Below are 19,771 nucleotides of genomic sequence, written 5' to 3'. Positions count from 1 at the left end.
GTTTCAAGGAGCAGGAGTCCTCCCTTGGACCCTGGCTTACAGTTAACATTTTGTAAGGAAAGTATTTTAATCCTTATTTTATATTTATATATAGAACCCCAAGTTGGGGAATGATCTCATTTCTTTCTTTGCTAACTTGTCTTCTCTTTCTCTCAGCGTCCCCACCTCAACCATCAGGTAACCTGGAGGCCCTCTCCATGGGCATGTGACCTTGAGAGACATTTACTCTTTCCAACCCTACTTTCTTGTCTAGTTCTACTCCCTCTAAGGGTTCATGCATGTGAAACAGCTGCTTTGAGGAAGAGGATCTGTCCAGATAAAAGGCAGAAATTAACTGGGATACATGACTGAACTGTGACCTCATTAACATTCTGCCTTAACAGAGTTAACTGCTGCAGAATTCCCAAGGTATAAGGCTTGCCAAGCCAATTTGCTTCTTATACACTACTAATTAGATTAGCTAATTACTGCATTATAAACTTTTCCTAGTTCATTCCCTATACTTGAAACAACCAAACTTCCTGCCATTTCCCCATAATTCTGTATTGATAACTTCAAATACTGACTCAAAATACACCGCGTGGAAGCCCCTCTTGACTGAACCCATCCTTCAGCATGAATGTCATGTAAAGTAGAATGTATCCTATATTTGCTAGTTGTTTCATGTGTATATGTATGTTCTACTAAGTTATAAGCTCCACAAAAATAAATACCATTATTTCTTAGTTTCTACTGCCAAACCAGTTAGTATAGTGCTGTAGTCAATGGTGGGTTTTCCATCAACATTTGTCAGAAGAATGAAAACTGAATCTTAAAGACAGGTCTAGATATATCTAAATATGAATTTAGTAGTTGAATCCAGTACGACTGTACACATAAGATGGCTTTGCCACCACCTCTGGCCTCCTCCCCAACCCTATGTATCTCTTTGAGCCCTGGAAGTATCTGTGTCACCTATATCATATCCCTTTTTCCCTACTGGGAAATCCTCTTTCTGTGCACTGGATAATATTAAAAATAACTCTTCTAGCCCTTCCTCCTCCTTCCAGCTGCCCAAAGAACCTGGCTGGCAACCTCCCTTATTCACCTCCACTCCCCAGCCAGAACCATGCACGTGACTTCAGTTCAACTCCTGACTCCTAATTCCTCAGGTTACCAAGAGCTATTTCAGGCAATAGTGGCCACATAGTCCCCTCCTCCCCATCCTCTGGGCCATATCCTAGCTTAGCCCTTCCTGGAAGGTCCATCGTACCCAATAGCCAAGTCAGCATGTCCCAACACCCATATCCATCTTGTCTCCAGCTACCTTCAGTTTCTACATTTTCAGTATCATCATCATCATCATCATCATCATCATCATCAAATATTAAATGTCTGTTCCCATGTGCTGCTCTGCTAGATCTATAAAATAATGTCTCCTGTTGCCATCAGAGAGTTCAAAATCCTTTTTTCATAGAAAAACAAACAATGTAAAGTCCTATGTTGAAAGAAAGACTAGCTAACAAGGAATTTAAAACCATTTTGAACTGTTGGGCATTTCTAAATCAAAAATTGAAGGTGAAATGAACAAAGGTGTGCAATTTAAATGTGGCTGCTAACCCTGGCCAGGTTGCTCAATTGGTTAAGGCATCGTCCTGATACACCAAGGTTTGTGGGTTTAATCCTTAGTTAGGCCCATGCAAGAATCATCCAATGAATGCACAAATAAGTGAAATAAGAAACCAATGTCTCTTTCTCTCTCTCTTCTCCTCCTCCCAATAAATTAAAAAAATTTTTTTTTTTAAATAAATGTGATTGCTACAGGGTAAATAAGTGTTTAAGGAGACCTAACGAAAGGGAAAGAATCTGTTAACCTGGGAAGACTTCCTGGAAGAGGTAAGTTTTACATAACATTGTAAATTTTATTTTTAATATGGTAAAAACTTTAAAAATTATTAACAGAATATGGTAGTAAATTTCCCTCTTAGTTCTCATTCCTTGTCCCCCAGTTTCTCTCTCCAAGAAAAAACATTAGCACCAGTGTCTTGTGTATTTTTCTAGTAGGAATCAAGATATTGAAAACAATGAGGGGCCATAGATGGCTGCAGAACAAGGAAGGACTTTTGTATTTATACCTTGAGAGGAAGCCAACTGCTTCCCTTTTTCCTAAATGTGTTCCCTTCTTAGAACACAGTGATTGAGTTGCTGCGCTCTGAACAGGACCCTTAGCCACCTTTTATAAATTGTTCCAATTTTTCTTTTTTAAAGGATTTTATTTATTTATTTTTAGAGAGATGGGAAGGGAGGGGAGAAAGAGAGGAAAAGTAACGTCCACGTGCGAGAGATACATGGAGAGATACATTGACTGGTTGGCTTGTTCCCTCTCACAGGCCCCCAACCGGGGACCTGGCCCAAAACCCAGGCAAGTGTCCTACAACGGGAAACAAACCAGCAACATTTCAGTTCGCAGGCCAGTGATCAACTCATGGAACTACACACCAGCTAGGGCCCAGTTTTTCAATATCCACTTTTCCCTCTTTTTCCCTTTTTGGGCTGGGCTGCCTTGCATCCAGATCTTCCCTGATTGGCTGCTCTCTGGCCTCTCCAACGGAGATGGGGAAGCACCCACATCCTTTTCTGGGTAGTAACCGTTGAGCCTTTTAAAGCGAGCCGCCACCCTACCACCTAAACCTGTCAATGTAGTAATTAGGGAGTCGGAAAGTGCCCCTTCTGTTGGTCTTGAAGTCCTTCAGCTGCCAGCTGTTCTAGCTTCTTTGCGAGGGTTTTCTGCAGCAGGAGAGTACTTGGGATTTCTCCCTGAAGTTTGAACACTTCTGCTATTTCCCTTCTACCCAACTCATGTCACCACTACTAGATTTATACGCCTTCCCTTCCTCTGAAGCTATTGCCATATATAATCCCCAGATTTCCACGCCCGTGCTTCCCCAAGTCTGGGGGGGTTGGGGGGCGGGCGGTTTGCAGGGTGTGTAACCGCTGACGGGAGGAGCTAACTCCCGAGGAGGCGCTGAGGGTTGTTTGATAGGCTGGGTCCTCAGGTTGATAGGCACCGCAGGACCAAGGTCCGAGTTGCCACTAGAGTTGTGGGGGAACCCCGGGGCCGCCAGACTGGAGAGGAGGGTACAGCGCGGCTGGCCTGGGGAGCCGGGGAACCCAAGCGCAAGGTTGGGGCGAACGCAAGGCTGGGTGGAGGGCGCTACGGCCTCGGGCAGCGCGGCGGGCGTCCTGCAGCGGGCCCCAGGACGGCCGCCAGGGAGCGCTGCGGACTCCCGCTCGCTCGCCTGCCCGCCCGCGCCCCCCCCCCGTAGGCGGGGCCGCGTTCTCCCCGCAGCCTCCGCCGCAGCCGCCGCCTGGGCCGCCCCGTGTCCCCGGTGGACCCGCCGCCGCCGCCGCCGGGAGCTCAATGCGGACGGAGCCCGGGCCGGGCCATGGGGATCCTCAGCATCACGGACCAGGTCAGCCCTTCTGCCTTTTCCTGCTTCCTCCCTCCAGGGCCCGGCGCCACCACCACGCGAGCCCGGGGATGTGCGGCCTACGCAGGGCCCGAGCCCGGAGCTCCCGCGGCTCCCGCCCCACCCCACGCCGCGCTCCCCTCAACCGAGCCGGTGTCCTTGGGGGCCTGGCGGCCGGCGGAGACACCGCGAGAGTACCCTGCAGCCAGGACCCCAGAGTGGAGCCCCTTCGGCGACGCCCCCCCTTAAACCTGGAGTACCCCCACTCCCACCACCCCCCCCCCCGCCCCGGTTCCGCTCCGGCCCGCTCCCTGAACGCCACTTCTCCCTGCAGCCGCCCTTGGTCCAGGCCATCTTTAGCCGAGATGTGGAGGAAGTGCGTTCTCTCCTCTCACAGAAGGAGAACATCAATGTGCTGGTGAGTTGAGATCAGGAAGGATGGCGAGCCGGTAATCTGGGCCCTGGTGTTCTGGACTCCTCCCCACTAGTGGGGCGGCTCCGTGTCTCGTCGGTTCGGCTGAGGCCGCAGCTCTTGCCACCCCGAGGTGGGAGCCTGCTCTACCTTTGGGGATGGAGAGAGGTCAGGCTGGGCGCACAGACCAGCGGCTGAGTACGCCCAGGAACGGCGTTCTCGTCGTAAGCGTCAGAGTCTGCAGCGCCCCCTCCCCCTTGGAAGGAGGAGGCTGCTTCCTTGGCCCCTGGGCCCCTGACCCCTACTCCACCCTACCTAGGTGCTAGCTTTGACTCAGGATCAGGATTTAGGAGTCCGCAAACCCTTTGGGAAGAGATTGTGGGGAGAGGCCTGGGACTCTTTAAGACTTGGGCTGGGGACCTGCATAGTTCGTCCCCGCAGCGGCTGCTCTTTTCTGCCTTCTCAGGACCAAGAGAGGCGAACCCCACTGCATGCTGCTGCCTACGTAGGCGATGTCCCCATCCTCCAGTTGCTACTGATGTCAGGTGAAAGTGGGAAACTGGAAGGTGTGGCACTAGGGAGGGACCTGAGGGGAGGAGCCTCCTTTTTTATCCAAGGATTGTTCTCTGGCGGTTGGGCCAATCGAGGCTACTGCTCCATCCCGATTCCCTGCCCTGATGACTGGTTTCCTTTCCTACCTCTTCTCCACCTCCTCTCAACAGAGGAAATTATATCCCCACAGGTGCTAATGTCAACGCTAAGGACACACTGTGGCTGACCCCTCTTCATCGTGCTGCTGCCTCCCGAAATGAGGTACAGGCCTCCCACCTTCTTTCACCTCTCCAAAGGATGACTTAGTTGCTTAAAGGTGGAGGTTAAGGGTTGGAGAGCCTCTTCCTCTGCCCTACAAGCTGGTCTACCCCAGGGTAGGGAGAAGACCAGCTTTTGCCCCTCCCACCCCTAGAATAGGCTGGTAAGGGGGTGCTGAGTGTTGCCTGCTGAGGTGGCACAAGGGGAGAGCTTAACTCTGAGCTGGCAGACTGCAGGGGGCCCCGCTGCCAGGCCTCTGTGACTCATCCCTCCCTGGGGGGCCACCTTGGAGTCTGACCCCGCTCTGGGCCCTGAGGTTTTTTTTTCTTCTGATGGAAGGACAGGGTTAGTGATCTGTTGCATCCCTGCACTTCAAGCAGTATGGAAACTGATAGCACAGGGGTCAAACATGCCTCACCAGCTGGGTCCATCAACCCTGAAGAGTGAAAAGGAGACCTCTCTCTTGGTTCGACAGTCACTTCCCTGGCTCTAGCCACCCGAGAAGGGATGGGACAGAGGCCAGTGGGAATAAGGTGGGGGGAGGTGAATAGGAGGGCCATTTTAGCCTGGGTTTTGGAGAGGAACCAGTATATGTTTGCTTACCTAGGTAATGAATATGATCTTGGTGCCTGTGGAAGGGCTGAAGGAGGATATATTGGCATTAATGTTACAGGAGCATTTATTTTTCCTAGAAGTAGTGGGGGATCCTACATGTGTGGATTTGCTTGGTAGTGGCTTTATGTGTGGGTGAAGATTTTCAGGGTCTGAGTTAGACAGTGATACTGATGGTTTGAAGAAGAGGAAGGGATCCTATTTTCCTCAGCCAGGTAGGGAAGCTTTTAAGCTCTAAGAAGATCCAGAAGATGGAAGTAGGTATTGAGAGGCTAGATGAGCTGGCCAAATGAGAAGAGACTCTGTGCTGGGGAGTAGGGGCAGAGGGAGTATAGGACCGCATGTGCCATGCTGACCTATTTTTTCCCTCCATTTCCTATTGTTCTACCTCCTTCTCTCCCTCTGTCATCTCTCTTATCCCCTGTCCCTGAACAGAAGGTGCTGGGGCTGCTGCTGGCACATTCAGCAGATGTGAATGCCCGGGACAAGCTGTGGCAGACACCACTGCATGTGGCTGCCGCCAACCGGGCCACCAAGTGTGCTGAGGCTCTGGCACCCCTGTTGAGCAGCCTCAACGTGGCTGACAGGAGTGGGCGCAGTGCCCTGCACCACGCAGTGCATAGTGGGCATCTAGAGGTGAGGACCACTTCCAACCCACATCCACCCCAGTTCCTTCCCTCTCCTTCCTGCTCACCTTCTCTGGCTTCTGGGCAGTCAGGCCTGGGGAGGAGAAGCCCCGATGGTCATATGAGCTGTTGGCCTCAAGTACTGAATGAATGGTCACATTACATGAAATTCTTGACTTAGACTTCAAGAGAGTAATAAACTCCCTGGAGTTGCATGGAAAATGTTTGTATATATGCCTTTCTCTGAAGTGAGAGTCCATGTCTTTCAACACATTTTCAAAGACTTTTCAAAAGAGTTTAAGAACCACCATATCGTGGGGATCTAAAGTATAGCTAGCATAGGGAATATAGTCAATAATATTGAAATAACTATGTATGGTGCCAGGTGGGTACTGGAAATACTGGGGAGAACACTTTATAAAACATATGCTTGTCTAATCACTATACTGCACACCTGATACTAATACAAAATAATATTGGGTGTAAACTGTAATTGAAAAAAAAAACCACCAAATCACCTAAAGAGACTCCCTCAAACTGTGTGGGATCTTCTTGGTAGTGCCTGCTTCCTCTGTTTCCTCTAGTTCTCCAGATTGCTCTGCTCAAGAACAAAGACAGGCTGCCTCAGCCTTTTTGAAGAGCTGAGGCCTCTGCTCTTAGGTAGGTTGAGAGCATTAACCTGGCACTGAACAGGTGTTTCATATCCTGATACAGACAGTGAACCTGCTCCTCAATAAGGGAGCCAGCCTGAATGTCTGTGACAAAAAGGAGCGGCAGCCTCTGCACTGGGCAGCTTTTCTAGGTGAGAAAGGATTCACGGGAAGAGCAGGAATTCGACATTGAAGATTCCTAGGGCGGGGAGAGGGGGTTGCAGCCTTCAGAAAGAGGTACAAAAACCCTCCTTGAGAGCATCTTCTCTCTTCCCAGGGCATTTGGAGGTCCTGAAATTGCTGGTGGCACGGGGAGCAGATCTTGGCTGCAAGGACCGCAAGGGCTACGGGCTGCTCCATACAGCTGCTGCCAGTGGCCAGATTGAAGTGGTGAAGTACCTGCTCCGGATGGGGGCTGAGGTCAGGGTGCTGAGCATGGGGGCTGGGAACTAAGGGTAGGGAGTTGAAGGTCAGAGCCTGTTACAGAGATACAAAGGTGTAGTTTTGGGGAGGCAAGGTGGATGAGGTAAGAGGGTCCGAATAATGCTTACCCTAAATAATAGTGCCCTCAGTCCTAGCTGATGTGTTTCAATGGATTGAGCGCTGGCCTGTGAACCAAAAGGTCACCGGTTCTATTCCCAGTGTAGGGCACATGCCTAGGTTCAGGCCAGGTCCCCAGTAGGGGATACATGAGATGCAGCCAAACATTGATGTTTCCCTCCCTTCCCTTCTCTAAAAATAAATAAATAATTTCTTTAAAAAAACAATAGTGCCATCAGTCTTTTGGGTCAGGAACCTGAGGAGACTGAAGCAGTCATTGGATTTCTGGGATTCTCTAAGCTGTATGTGTCAGCTTCCACTTTGTTTAACTGATACCCCCCGCTTACCTCCACCCCGGAAATCCAGATAGATGAGCCCAACGCTTTTGGAAACACAGCTTTGCACATTGCCTGCTACCTGGGCCAGGATGCTGTGGCTATTGAGCTGGTGAATGCAGGAGCCAATGTCAACCAGCCGAATGACAAGGGCTTCACTCCACTGCATGTGGCTGCAGTCTCTACCAATGGCGCTCTCTGCTTGGAGCTGCTGGTCAATAACGGGGCTGATGTCAACTATCAGGTACCTGAAGGGCTGAAGCTGAGACCGGTGGGGAGAGAAGCCTGGCTTTGGGGGTCCTGACCATATCTTCCCTCTGGATAACTTTCTGGGTAGTTGTCCACTTGCTTCCTGGGTTGCTCAGACCTTGCCAGGGACCTGGGAGAATGTGGGCTGAGAAGATGTCCATATAACTACACTGTCCTGAGATCCATTCTTTAGAAGGCGGAAAGGGCATTCTGTGTGCTTTGCACTGAAAAAACAAACGCAAACAAACAAAAAACCTGCCATGTTTCCACAGAGCAAAGAAGGGAAAAGTCCTCTGCACATGGCTGCCATCCATGGCCGTTTCACCCGCTCCCAGATCCTCATCCAGAATGGTATGGATTCGGGAGACTGTGTGCTTCCTTCTCCTTCTCCCCAAGAGAACTCATTTCTAGAAACCCCTTTTCTTCCTTATTCTACCTCCGCTACTGTTTCCCAGTCAGGATGGGCACCTGGAGCTCTGAGCTAGGCACCAATGGAAATGGCCGTGCTCTGCCTGCCCCTTCCCCGAAGGCTTACAAACAAGATATCACATGTAGAATGCTTAGCCTGGCACCTGCCACATACTAAGCAATCACATGGTACCTTCCTAGTTAGTGTAAGTGGTCTGAAGCCTAAAATCTGCCTGAACTGATGTGTATGCATCCCCCTCTCAGGCAGCGAGATAGATTGTGCTGACAAATTTGGGAACACGCCATTGCATGTGGCTGCTCGCTACGGACACGAGCTGCTCATCAGCACCCTCATGACCAATGGCGCGGATACTGCCCGGTGAGTCAGGGCTCCTGGCCCCACTGCTAGGCTGCCTCAGATCTGTACAGACGGCTCACGTCAAACGTAGAGACTCAAAGAAGCTTGCCAAAGGGAAGCTTGCAATCTCCTAGGCTGGTGGTGGGTGACAGAAAAGAGGTCCCTCCTTGACCCAAGGACTGAGTCCCAGCTTTTCCCTAGGCGCGGCATCCACGACATGTTCCCCCTGCACTTAGCTGTCCTTTTTGGATTCTCTGACTGTTGTCGCAAGCTTCTTTCCTCAGGTATGTGCTGACCAGTTGGGGGTTGGGCAGGTGCGTAGGGAAGCAGAGGCCTATTCCCTCTGCTCAGTGCCCTCAGATGGGATCTGGCTGTTCTGGCCCTGCAGGTCAGCTGTACAGCATTGTGTCTTCACTCAGCAATGAGCACGTGCTTTCAGCTGGGTTTGACATCAATACGCCCGACAACCTTGGCCGCACCTGTCTTCACGCTGCTGCTTCCGGAGGGTGAGTCCCTTTCCCTCTCTCCCAGGCCTTGGGAAGAGATCTGGGCAAGGGTCAGTCCCTCCTTTCCTGCGCAGATAGCTTCCCTTCCCACAGTGAGGGCAGTCACAACAGAAAGGGCTGTCTAGTTCCATCCTTCCTGAGCCCCTCCCTGTGCCTGTGGTTTCTCCTTAGGCTTTCACTCTCTTAACCCTCATCCTTCCACCTTTTAGGAATGTTGAATGTCTTAATTTGCTGTTGAGCAGTGGAGCTGACTTGAGGAGAAGAGACAAATTTGGAAGGTGTGTTGATGTGCATGGGTATACATAGGGATTGCATGATAAGAGCAACAAATGGTAGAGCAAGGGGCAGGGGATTGGAGACTAAGTGAGGAGAATATTACAAAGCAGCTTGAGCTGCACATCTGGGTGCATTTTGATCTGTCCCTGATTCTTCTACCCACCCTCTTCCACTTCTCCCCAGAACTCCGCTGCACTATGCAGCCGCTAACGGCAGCTACCAGTGTGCTGTCACACTGGTGACTGCTGGGGCAGGCGTCAACGAGGCCGACTGTAAAGGCTGCTCCCCCCTCCACTATGCTGCCGCCTCTGACACCTACAGGAGGTGAGACTCTCACTTTGGCCCTCTCACCCCCACTCACCTCCCTGAACTTCCCTGTTACTTCTTCACTCTCCCTCCCACAGAGCAGAACCCCACTCGTCTTCGAGCCATGATGCTGAAGAGGACGAGCCGCTGAAGGAGTCCCGCAGGAAGGAGGCCTTCTTGTGAGTAGCTGAGAAGACCGCTAGGTTGTACCTTCCCAGCAGTATCAACTCTGGCCTTCTTCTCCCACCCACTGCAAATCCCACCACCACATTTTTGCTGCTGTGCTGTCTGTCATCAGCCAGCAGTGTGTCTGGAGCACACTGAGTGTAGTCCTGGACTGAGCAGTGTCGGCAAAGACAAAAGTGTGGAGCATAGTTCCTTCCCTCAAGGAGCAGATGGGCTTCTTCTGAGAGAATGAGAAAAACCAAACACACAAAATCATTTGTTTTTCCCATAAGCATTAATTAATTACTTCTTAGCTACCAAGTACTGTACTACGTACTAAGGATAAAAGATAAATTACCCCAAGTTTCTGCTTTCCTGCTTTCCTGCTTTCCTAAAGCGAATAATCTGTTGGGAAAAATAAACGAAAGGGCACTTACACATTCTAACGTGAGATGTTAATAACAAGAAACTGGGTATGGAGTATATGGAAACTCTACTATCTTCACAATTTTTCTATAAATCTAAGACTGTTCTAAAATAAAACATTTTTTTTTAATGGATACTTACAACTCAAGAAGCTCAGCTTTGTGACCTTTGGCAAGTAACTTAACCTCTCTGTGCCTCAATTTAGTCAACCGTAGTAAGGATAATACTAGTATCTACCTCATAGGATCATTATGAGGATTAAACTATTTAATGCACAAGAAGTACTTAGAATAGTGCTTGACACATAGTAAGTGCTAAGTACTGTTTTCTCACTACTAGTACAACTACGACTAGCAATGAGAAGGGTGCTAAGGGAGTGCGGAGGAGGAGGCACCTAACTGGGGAATCTGGGGAAGGCCTCACAGAGCAGAGGACACTGGGACCGAGTTTGAGATGAGCAGACTTCTTCAGATGGGCTGGGAGGAGAAGGCATTCAAGGTAGGGGGTCAGCATGCCTGGAGGTGAGGGGAGAGTGTCGATCAGCAGATTGTTGGGGTAACTGGTACTTGTGCTTTAGGTTCTCTAGGAGAGCATTCAAAGGATAAAGGAGGGCTTTGAAGCCAGAGTTGTTCAGGGCAGACCTGGAGGAGAGGGGTGGGTCTGGAGCTGGGGTCTAATGGGCAGAAGTTAGCCTACGTGGATGTTGGCCAGCTAGGCCTGGAGGGGTTCCCTTGCCCCTCTCTGCCTCTTGTAGAATTGTGCCCTCCTGGACTGGGCCTGTCCCCACCTCACAGCCTACCCCTTGCCCACAGCTGTCTGGAGTTCTTACTGGATAACGGTGCAGACCCCTCCCTGCGGGACAGGCAGGGCTACACAGCTGTGCACTATGCAGCTGCCTATGGCAACAGACAGAACCTCGAACTGGTATGTATGGCATCTGGCCCTGGTTAGGGGAGGCAGGGGCAGGGCACCTTTGTGCTTGTGGATTCTGAAACCAAGGGATGACTGAATCAAATGTGGTCTCTAGGTCCAGGGGGCTCGGGATTACTGTTGGTGGGGGATAAGGCTAATACCTTGGGATTTCCAGAACCTTAGCACCTGCTGTCCCGTCCATTGCAGCTCTTAGAAATGTCCTTTAACTGCCTGGAGGATGTGGAGAGCACCATTCCAGTCAGCCCTTTGCACTTAGCTGTGAGTCCCAGACTTTTCTTCGTGCCTTCTTTGTCCTTACCTGCCCCACCCAGAGGTGCATGGACTTGTGAACCTGTCCTTGTGTCTACCTTCCTGTGGGGCTGTGGCAAGCAGGCAAAGCAGGCAGTGGTCTGGAGAGGGGATGGGCATAGTGCAGGTTAAGAGCCTGCGGGGCCCGAGGAGCTTGTGGGGAGGACTGCTGCTTAGAGTCTTCCCATGGGCCCCAAGAATGAAGCAGCATCCTGAACTGTATCCATTGGTTGCCTATACCCCTTTAGGCCTACAACGGTCACTGTGAAGCCCTGAAGACACTGGCTGAAACGCTGGTGAATCTGGATGTAAGGGACCACAAGGGCCGGACCGCGCTCTTCCTGGCCACTGAGCGAGGCTCTACTGAGTGTGTGGAGGTGCTTACGGCCCACGGCGCCTCAGCCCTCATCAAGGAGCGCAAGCGCAAGTGGACACCCCTGCACGCTGCTGGTTCGTACACCCTTTGGGTTACTCCCTTCCGTTACCACACCAGGCCTTGGAGGCTGGTCTCCCGTCCCTCCTGAGCAGGATTGGGGTTTGGAGTGGAGTGGGCTGAGGAGGATGGAAACTTCATGTACTGATTCATAGCTTCCTATCCCCTGCCCCTTTGGCCTTGACCTGGCCTCCTCCTCCCTGACCATGCCTTGACAGGGGCCTCCTTTACTCCTAGCTGCCTCTGGCCACACTGATTCCCTGCACTTGCTGATCGACAGTGGGGAACGAGCTGACATCACAGATGTCATGGATGCCTATGGACAGTGAGTGTGGGCCGGCGGCGGTGTTCAGGTTTTCCCGCCCCTGCCAGGCCCTCACCCTTTCTCCTGCCCGCTCTGTAGAACCCCACTGATGCTGGCCATCATGAATGGCCACGTGGACTGTGTACACCTGCTGCTAGAGAAAGGATCCACAGCTGATGCTGCTGACCTCCGGGGCCGCACCGCCCTCCACCGTGGGGTGAGTGAGCTTCTGGGGTTGCTCACAGATGGGCCTGGATGTGGGGGCACAGGACCCACCAGCAGTAGTACGTCAGATTGCCTAACAGGTGGGCCAGGATCGTGTGCCCAGGGTCTTCTTTTTGGGCGCCACTGTGTTTGTTCCAGGATGAGTACTTGACATCCGCAGCTGATCTTCCTGGTTAACTTGCTTTGTAATCACATACAACCACCTGCTCACCACCCAGATTCTGGCCCAGGATGCCTGTCCCATTGGATATTGAAGCCGTTACCCCGTCCTTCTCCACCATCACCTGTTCTAAAGCTGCCCCTTTATCCCACAGGATTGTAGTCCTGGATGTGGCTCTTACTCCTGGGCCAGCCCCAGTGACTGGTCACTGGAAAGGGAGTGGCTCCTCACCCTCCCTCCCCGCCCCATGTCACCCACAGGCAGTGACTGGCTGTGAGGACTGCCTGGCTGCCCTGCTGGACCACGACGCATTTGTGCTGTGCCGAGACTTTAAGGGCCGCACGCCCATTCACCTGGCCTCGGCCTGTGGCCACACTGCAGTCCTGCGGACCCTGCTGCAGGCCGCCCTTTCCACAGACCCTCTGGATGCTGGGGTGGATTATAGCGGATACTCGCCCATGCACTGGGCCTCCTACACTGGTATGGGTCTGGGGTGTTTGCATCACAGGAATGCAGGCTGAGATCAAGGACAAGTGGGTTGGGGAGGGACCTGGGTTATCTGGTTCTGGAAGTAGCATGGGATGTCAGGAGGTGGGAAAGGACAGATGTAGGGAACCTTGTCGTCATTTCTGTCCATCACCACTCTTCCTTCCTCATGCCCAGGACATGAAGATTGTCTGGAGTTGTTACTTGAACACAGCCCATTTTCGTACCTGGAAGGAAACCCCTTCACTCCTTTGCACTGTGCAGTGTAAGTCCCTTCTATGTGTCAGCCCTTCTCAAGGGTCTTAGGACAGGAGTCCACTCCCCTTGTCCTTCCTACTGAGCCTTCCTCTTCCCCTAGAATTAATAACCAGGACAGCACCACAGAGATGCTGCTGGGAGCTCTGGGTGCCAAGATTGTGAACAGCCGAGATGCCAAAGGACGGTGAGTGAGTGGCAAAGGGCGTAGGGAGAAGCCTGAATTGCCACTCTGGCCTCCTCTTTCTGCTTAGGCAGGAGAGCCTTCCATATCTCACTACACCCTCATCCCCATTCCGTAGGACCCCTCTTCACGCCGCTGCCTTCGCGGACAATGTCTCTGGGCTCCGGATGCTGCTGCAGCATCAGGCCGAGGTGAACGCCACTGACCACACAGGCCGCACTGCGCTCATGACGGCGGCTGAGCACGGGCAGACCGCTGCTGTGGGTGTGTAGGGGCCGTGTGTGGAAGGGAGGAGCTCCCCTTGGGTTTTTGTAAGATGGGTCAGCCCTGCCTGTAGGGTTCAGGAAGCAGGAGGCATGCCTTTGGGTGTGTCCCCCCTGCAGATGGAATGCAAAGTGTATGCAGCTGGGAGGGTGGAGAGCCAGGGTGGCTGCTGCTGCTCTGGGCAGAAGGCGTCATTCCCTCTCTGTCCTCTTTCTCTTGTAGAATTTCTGCTGTATCGAGGGAAGGCAGACCTTACTGTGCTGGATGAGAACAAGAACACTGCCCTCCACTTGGCTTGTAGCAAGGTACTGTCTGTGGTGGCGGTGGTGAGGCAGCAGTGGCCGGGGCTTGACGAAGGGGGCCGGGCCGGCCCGATGGGCTAGAGGACTGGCGTGGAAGTCAGGAATGGCTGGCCTGTCTGGTTGTGGCATGGCTCTTTGCCTCGCTGCTGCCCTCCCCGGCTCCTCTTCTGTGGCCTGTCATGCTTCTACTTCACAGATCTCCACTCTCCGTTCCTCTCCCGCAGGGCCATGAGAAATGTGCCCTCTTGATCCTGGCAGAAACCCAAGACCTTGGCCTTATCAATGCTACCAACAGTGCGCTGCAGATGTGAGTGCCCAGGGAAGGGGGCTCCTGGCTCGGGGAGGCAGGCGGGTGCAAAAAGAGCTGTCTGCGTTCCCGGGGCTCTCTGGAGCTCACAATATCTGTTCAGCGCCCTGCTACTCTGGCTGGAGGTGGTGGAAGGGCAGCTTGACATCCCACAAATTTCATGCTCTTCTCTTTCCTTTCTTCGAAGGCCACTCCACATTGCTGCCCGGAACGGTCTAGCTTCTGTGGTGCAGGCCCTGCTGAGTCGTGGGGCCACAGTGCTGGCTGTGGATGAAGAAGGTAGGTGGGGTCTGGAGGCCTCTTCCTCTCCCAGGTTTGGGGTCAGGGACATTCTTCAGGAAGTGACTCCTTAAACTGGCAACGAACTGGATGTTCTTCCCAAGGGGGCTCTTCAGAACAGGGACCCAACACCAATACGCTAGAGTCTCTGAGGGAAGTTGGCTGAAACTAGGTGGAGCCAGCAGGGTCCTCAGGAAGAGCCCTCCACACCCCTCAGCATCCTGTTCCCGTCTGCCAGTCGGCCTCCTAGGCCCCTCGTGGCCCTTGAATTCTAGCCATACTGGGTGCTTGCCTGCCTTGGCTCCCTCCACAGATAAGAGAGCTCAGGGCCTGGGGCAGGTTGAGTGCGGACCCAGAGATACAGGACCCTGTGCCTCAGTTCTCACCCTTGCCTGCAGGTCACACCCCAGCACTGGCCTGCGCCCCCAACAAAGATGTGGCAGACTGCCTGGCCTTGATCCTTTCCACCATGAAGCCTTTCCCACCCAAGGACGCCGTCAGTCCTTTCAGCTTCAGCCTGCTCAAGAACTGCGGCATTGCGGCAGCCAAGACGGTGGGTGGCTGCGGGGCCCTGCCCCACGGGGCCTCCTGCCCCTACAGCCAGGAGCGGCACGGCGCCATTGGGTTAGATGGCTGCTACTCTGAGTAGCCCCCTTCCAGTGTCCCTCTCCCTGCCGGTGGCTTGATATCTTATTCTATTTATTTAGAAAAAGTCTATACATTTAGGGCACTTTAAAGGAGAACACGACTGGGTTTGGGAACGGAGTGGGGGAAGCACTGGGGAGCAGCTGCTCACCCCGTTGCCACACCATCCTGGCCTGGCAGGGGTCTGGGACTGACAGGGAGTGCCCCAGGCCCTTGGTACCCCCAGGGCAGCCCCTTCTGCCAAGTGTCCCAAAATGATTGCTAAATGCCTGGCTCCCCCTCTCTTTTACCCCATCTCTCAGTTCCCCCTTTCTGCTGCCAGCGCCCCCAACTCCTTCCTCTGACTCCTCTCTGTGTCCTCCTGCCCCTGCCCTACTGCCAGGCAGGTCTCCTCCTCTTCCATACCCATCACTGCCTCCCTGCTCGGCCGGCTCCTCCATCCCCGCAGCAGTGAGAAGCCTTAATTTCTGGTACTGTGTGAGCACTCTGGGGGCGTCCCCCTCCCCCTTCAGGGGCAGCTAGTGGATGAGTGGGGAGGGTATTTAGCACTGGGGCCTGGAGCTTTTCCCCCACTTCTATACCCCATCACCCCTAAAGTTCAAATGCAAAACACTTGAAGCAGCAACTACTGTACCTGGGCCCCAATCCTGCACTCTCCCCTGGCTCCTCATATGCAAATCAAGGGCTGGTTCTGCCCCCACAGCCTACTCCTCCCTGCTTCCCTTTCCTGGCCTGGCCCCCTAACCATGCACTTTAACCTTGCTTCTTTCTTTTAACTTCTGGGAGGGCAGAGCCTCTGGCCATTCCCTCCCTGGCTCTCCTCTCCCTAACTTTGAGGCTTGTCATGAATTTTTAAGTAAGCATTTTATCCTTTAGAGGAAGAAACAGATTAATTTCCTGCCCATTTCAAAACCACAGCCCTAGTATGTCCTATGTGTTTCAGGCATGTGTTTGCATGTGTGGAGGAAGGGACTGTGTTCTTCCTCCTGTGCCCCCTAACCCTACAGCTCCTTTGCTCCCTGTCTGCTACCACCTTCCGTTATGTCCAAGAGTACCCACTGCCGCCAGTCACTCCTGATCTGAAGCCAAAGATGGTGGGAGGGGCAGGGCAGACTAGGGACCGTGGCTACTCGGGACCCAGGCTTCTCCTCTGGTGTGAGGATGAAGCTCTGATCTAAGGAGCAACCAACAGATACTGAGGCTAGGTCCTTGCCTTCCCAGCAGCAGGGAGAGATGGGTTTGAGCTAGGGGCTGCACTGAGAAGATTCCCCAGTTGCACCCCAAAAGCCAAACTGGGCCGGAGTGAGGATGGGGCAGTATTTTTCTCTAAATGTAGCATTGAATTTGGCCCTGGTCCCTTCAAAAGCCCTGTCCATCCATCTCCTAGCTAAGCCTCCTGGACAGTTGGACCCGTTCCCGCAGCCCAGTGTTCCCTTCCTCACACTCAATACCTCAGCCAGGGGCCAAGACACAGAACTTGAATAGAGGTCATGCCCCCTCCGCCCTCACAGTGCATCCTTGCCCAGTTTGGCTGCCATCAGTATTGTCCCCTGAGAACTGGATGGGCTTCGTTTACACAGTAGAGGGTCTCCCCCTCCCAGGGGATCCCTCATTCTCCTGCCCCCTCTCATGCTTGCTTTATTCACGATCTTACCCGATTTTCAGTTGTGGTCCCTGCAAGTTTTGCCACCCTTGCCAAGGGTGGGCTGAGGGGAGAGGGGGCGTCCCAGGGCCCCCGCCCCCCACAACAATACCCTTAACCATACCTCATGCTGGCTCCCTGATGCCTGGGGTGTTTGTCCAAGTCCTTACTCTTTGTTGTGGTCCCTTTTTGTTCTCTCTCTCCCCCACTCTCTCTGTCTTGCTTCCCCCACCCCTGAGTTCCTAAACCATTTCAAAGCTTCCAAATGACCATTATTGGTGAGAAGGATTGTGCAGCTTTTAGTTTTTATTTTTGTTTTCAAAGCCAAAGGGCCTTGTGACGCCCCTCTTGCCCACTTCCCTCCACACCCTTGTCCTCCCCTATACGACAATCAACGTGACCTCTCTTAAGGGCTGCAGCCCCCCACTCCCTGCTGGTTCTGCAGAGCTTGCCGCCTAACTTTAATTCTCTCTCCTGAAATTTTCCCATTCCACCCCCTCCCTCTCATTTTGGTGCTGGGAATTGGGGGGGGGGGGGCACGCAGAGGAGAAGGAGGCTGGGTCCTGCAGAAAAGATTCGGGTATCAGTCGTGTTCTCCTTTATCAACGTTCGGCGACGACAGGAAGAACTGGAGTGTTTGTCAGGGGCCCCATCGTTTTGCTAGATGAGATTTCTGGTGGCTGCCTGCCCGCTCCCTGCTGCCTCTTTAGCACACGTCAGCAGTGCTGGGCATGTGGTGGGGCGTCCTCTGTCCCTCCTCATGTGGCTGGGAGGAGGCCTAGAGGACCGGCAGTCTCCTCTCCTTATGCCAAAGGAAATCCCACAACTCCCTGCCCCAGGTTCTCCAGCCCCTAGTGTTTTTGAAGCATTTTGACCATTCTCATGGCCACTGCATATTTATTTTAACGTTAAGATTTTTTTTTTAAAACCTCTGACTTAAACGGGTGTGGAGAAGTAAAACAGGCAGAATGCCCCCCAATCTTCAGGGGTAGGGTGGGGAGGAAACCTTTCCCTCCCTTCACCTGCCCTCTTCCCCGCCCCCTCTCCCCACCGCAGCTCTAAAGCACTTGCTTCAAGTAATAAGCACTTTTGAGAAAAGGCCTATTTTAAGTGAGGACCCTGGGAGCAGCCCCAGGTCCCAGCAAAGGAGACAGAGCGAGGGCTACATAGGAGACAGGGAAACAGACACAGACGTAAATCAGAGGGTGAGATGAAAAGAGCCAGTTTTTAGTTTCTGATTTTTGGGGGATATGTTTCTGATTGGGCGGTGGCTTTGGCAGGGTAGTGTACTATCCTTCGGAAAAACAAATGGCACAAACTATGGGTCCCAGGATGGACCAACAGACCCAGGTCACTGCCACTGTCCAGCTGAGACTGATGGGCCACCTCCCCCACCCCCGGCCCCCTGAGCCATAGGACTGCTGAAAACCACTGAATGTACAGCCCAGGTTGGGGTGGGGAGCAGCCCCTGGGGGAGGGGGCTTCTCCTTTTGTTTGGTGCTGTGGGGGGTGGGAGAGATGAGACTGAGGGACTGCCACCCCACTTAGACATGTGTTCCTTGGGGTGGGGGGGCTGAGGAGGGCCTACCTCCCTCTCCAGCCCCAGCCATGGCCCCTCTTCCTTCCTCATCCCTATCCGTTTTGACTGTAAGTCCAGCTCACCTTTGCCTTCAATATGTAACCAAAGGAAAACTCAATACTGTTTCCACCGCTGTCTGCCCACCTGAGCACCTTCTTCCTCCCTGGACCTAGAAGGGGAGAAGAGGCTGGGGGCATGGGGGTTGTGGGGCCAGAGTGAACGGTTCTACAGTTGTACCCCCAAAACCTTCTCTGGGGTCTTGGAAGGGGCCCTGAGAGGTGGGGTGGGGCCAGGCTGGAGGGGCTGGGAGCAGGCACACTCTGGATCTTGTGCACATGCGTGTTTCTTTATTTGAATGACTCCAGTGACTGTGCTCCAGCAGGGAGGCCCCTTCCTCCTTCCCTCTCCACCATTCCTCACCCTCTCCCTACACCGAGTGTTCATCCCCTGCCTCCCCTTCCCACCGCAAAGGAAAATAGCCTTACAGACCCTAGCCCAGAAGCCCTCCTCCTGGTGCAAACCAGTGTGGGGCCCCATCCTGCCTAGTCTGAACCCTACCTTGTAAGAAGGAGGGAGAAGGAGCAAAGCAGCCCCTTCCCCCCGATCATGGTGGCTCCAGTCCTCCACAGCCTTGACCCACATTGGGCAAGGGCAGAGGTGAGGAATCTTTGAGGACCAAGCCCAGTGGTTTGGGAAGAGGGAGGTAGAGAAGGAAGGGTCTGACTTGAGGACTCCCTCCTCCCGACCCAACCCCTAGAGAAGCGACCAAATCCCAGAGATGGGAGGAAGCTGGGGTGGGGAGGGTCTGCTCTATGAACTACTTGAAGGTACTGATTCCGAGGCTGCTGTTGCCCACTTAAGCGTGAGGGGGACACTGTCACTGCATCCAGGAGGGCAGAGGGTGGCGGGTGACGAGAGGATCCGCCCTTGGCCCGCGCTCACTCCTGCTAGGCCCCTTCCCTGGGGAGCCTGGCTTTGCCCCCAGGGAATTTGGGGAGAGCCTTCCCCTTCCATCTCCATCCCTCACTGTGGGCACCCTCTCCAATTGCACTAAAGTAGCTGTTGTGCCAGTCTTACCCCCACACCAGGGTGGGGTCTCTGCTTCCAGTCCTTTCCCTCCCATTGCCTCTGCTCCCGTCCCAGACAATCTCCTCGTTCCCGTATTCCTGGATAGCTCAGCTTTGTATGTGTGCGTTTAGGGGTGGGGTGGGTTCCGGCTGGAGTGGGCTTGGTAGGGGTTTGGGAAGGGCTAGGAGAAAGATGGAGGACGAAGTCTCCTACCCCCTTCCTCAACTCCAAGCCACAGAAGCCTGGGAGGGAGGGTGCCGACTCTTGCTGCTGTGTGTCTTGCAGATGT

The 19,771-nt window shown here is 53.3% G+C and overlaps 1 protein-coding gene across 1 annotated transcript; it reads left to right on the top strand.

Moving 5' to 3' along the window:
• Positions 1 to 3,319: 3,319 nt before the first annotated feature.
• ANKRD52 (ankyrin repeat domain 52) lies at positions 3,320 to 19,714 on the top strand. The gene is made up of 28 exons (XM_054579895.1): positions 3,320 to 3,452; positions 3,784 to 3,867; positions 4,328 to 4,406; positions 4,604 to 4,674; positions 5,719 to 5,919; positions 6,624 to 6,711; positions 6,837 to 6,979; positions 7,466 to 7,678; positions 7,956 to 8,034; positions 8,356 to 8,470; positions 8,651 to 8,733; positions 8,838 to 8,955; positions 9,165 to 9,233; positions 9,415 to 9,555; positions 9,636 to 9,716; positions 10,941 to 11,052; positions 11,248 to 11,319; positions 11,598 to 11,799; positions 12,020 to 12,107; positions 12,186 to 12,303; positions 12,732 to 12,951; positions 13,135 to 13,222; positions 13,316 to 13,399; positions 13,515 to 13,660; positions 13,883 to 13,965; positions 14,187 to 14,269; positions 14,457 to 14,548; positions 14,947 to 19,714. The coding sequence occupies exons 1-28, from the start codon at positions 3,426 to 3,428 to the stop codon at positions 15,195 to 15,197; spliced, it is 3,231 nt and encodes a 1,076-aa protein (XP_054435870.1). The 5' UTR covers positions 3,320 to 3,425; the 3' UTR covers positions 15,198 to 19,714.
• Positions 19,715 to 19,771: the final 57 nt, after the last annotated feature.

This window comes from Pteronotus mesoamericanus, unplaced genomic scaffold (genome assembly GCF_021234165.1).
Source record: "Pteronotus mesoamericanus isolate MK-2021 breed Mesoamerican mustached bat unplaced genomic scaffold, CSHL_Meso_final contig_56, whole genome shotgun sequence".
NCBI classification, from domain to species: Eukaryota; Metazoa; Chordata; class Mammalia; order Chiroptera; family Mormoopidae; genus Pteronotus; species Pteronotus mesoamericanus.
The sequence above is the reverse complement of the archived record's forward strand: the minus strand, read 5'-3'. Positions and strand labels throughout refer to the sequence as shown.

Excerpts from the sequence above, each read along its gene's own strand:
- ANKRD52 (XM_054579895.1), top strand. The coding sequence starts at position 3,426 with ATGGGGATCCTCAGCATCACGGACCAG. Across the intron at positions 7,679-7,955 it reads GGGCTGATGTCAACTATCAG|AGCAAAGAAGGGAAAAGTCC; the intron begins GTACCTGAAGGG and ends ATGTTTCCACAG. Across the intron at positions 8,471-8,650 it reads AATGGCGCGGATACTGCCCG|GCGCGGCATCCACGACATGT; the intron begins GTGAGTCAGGGC and ends GCTTTTCCCTAG.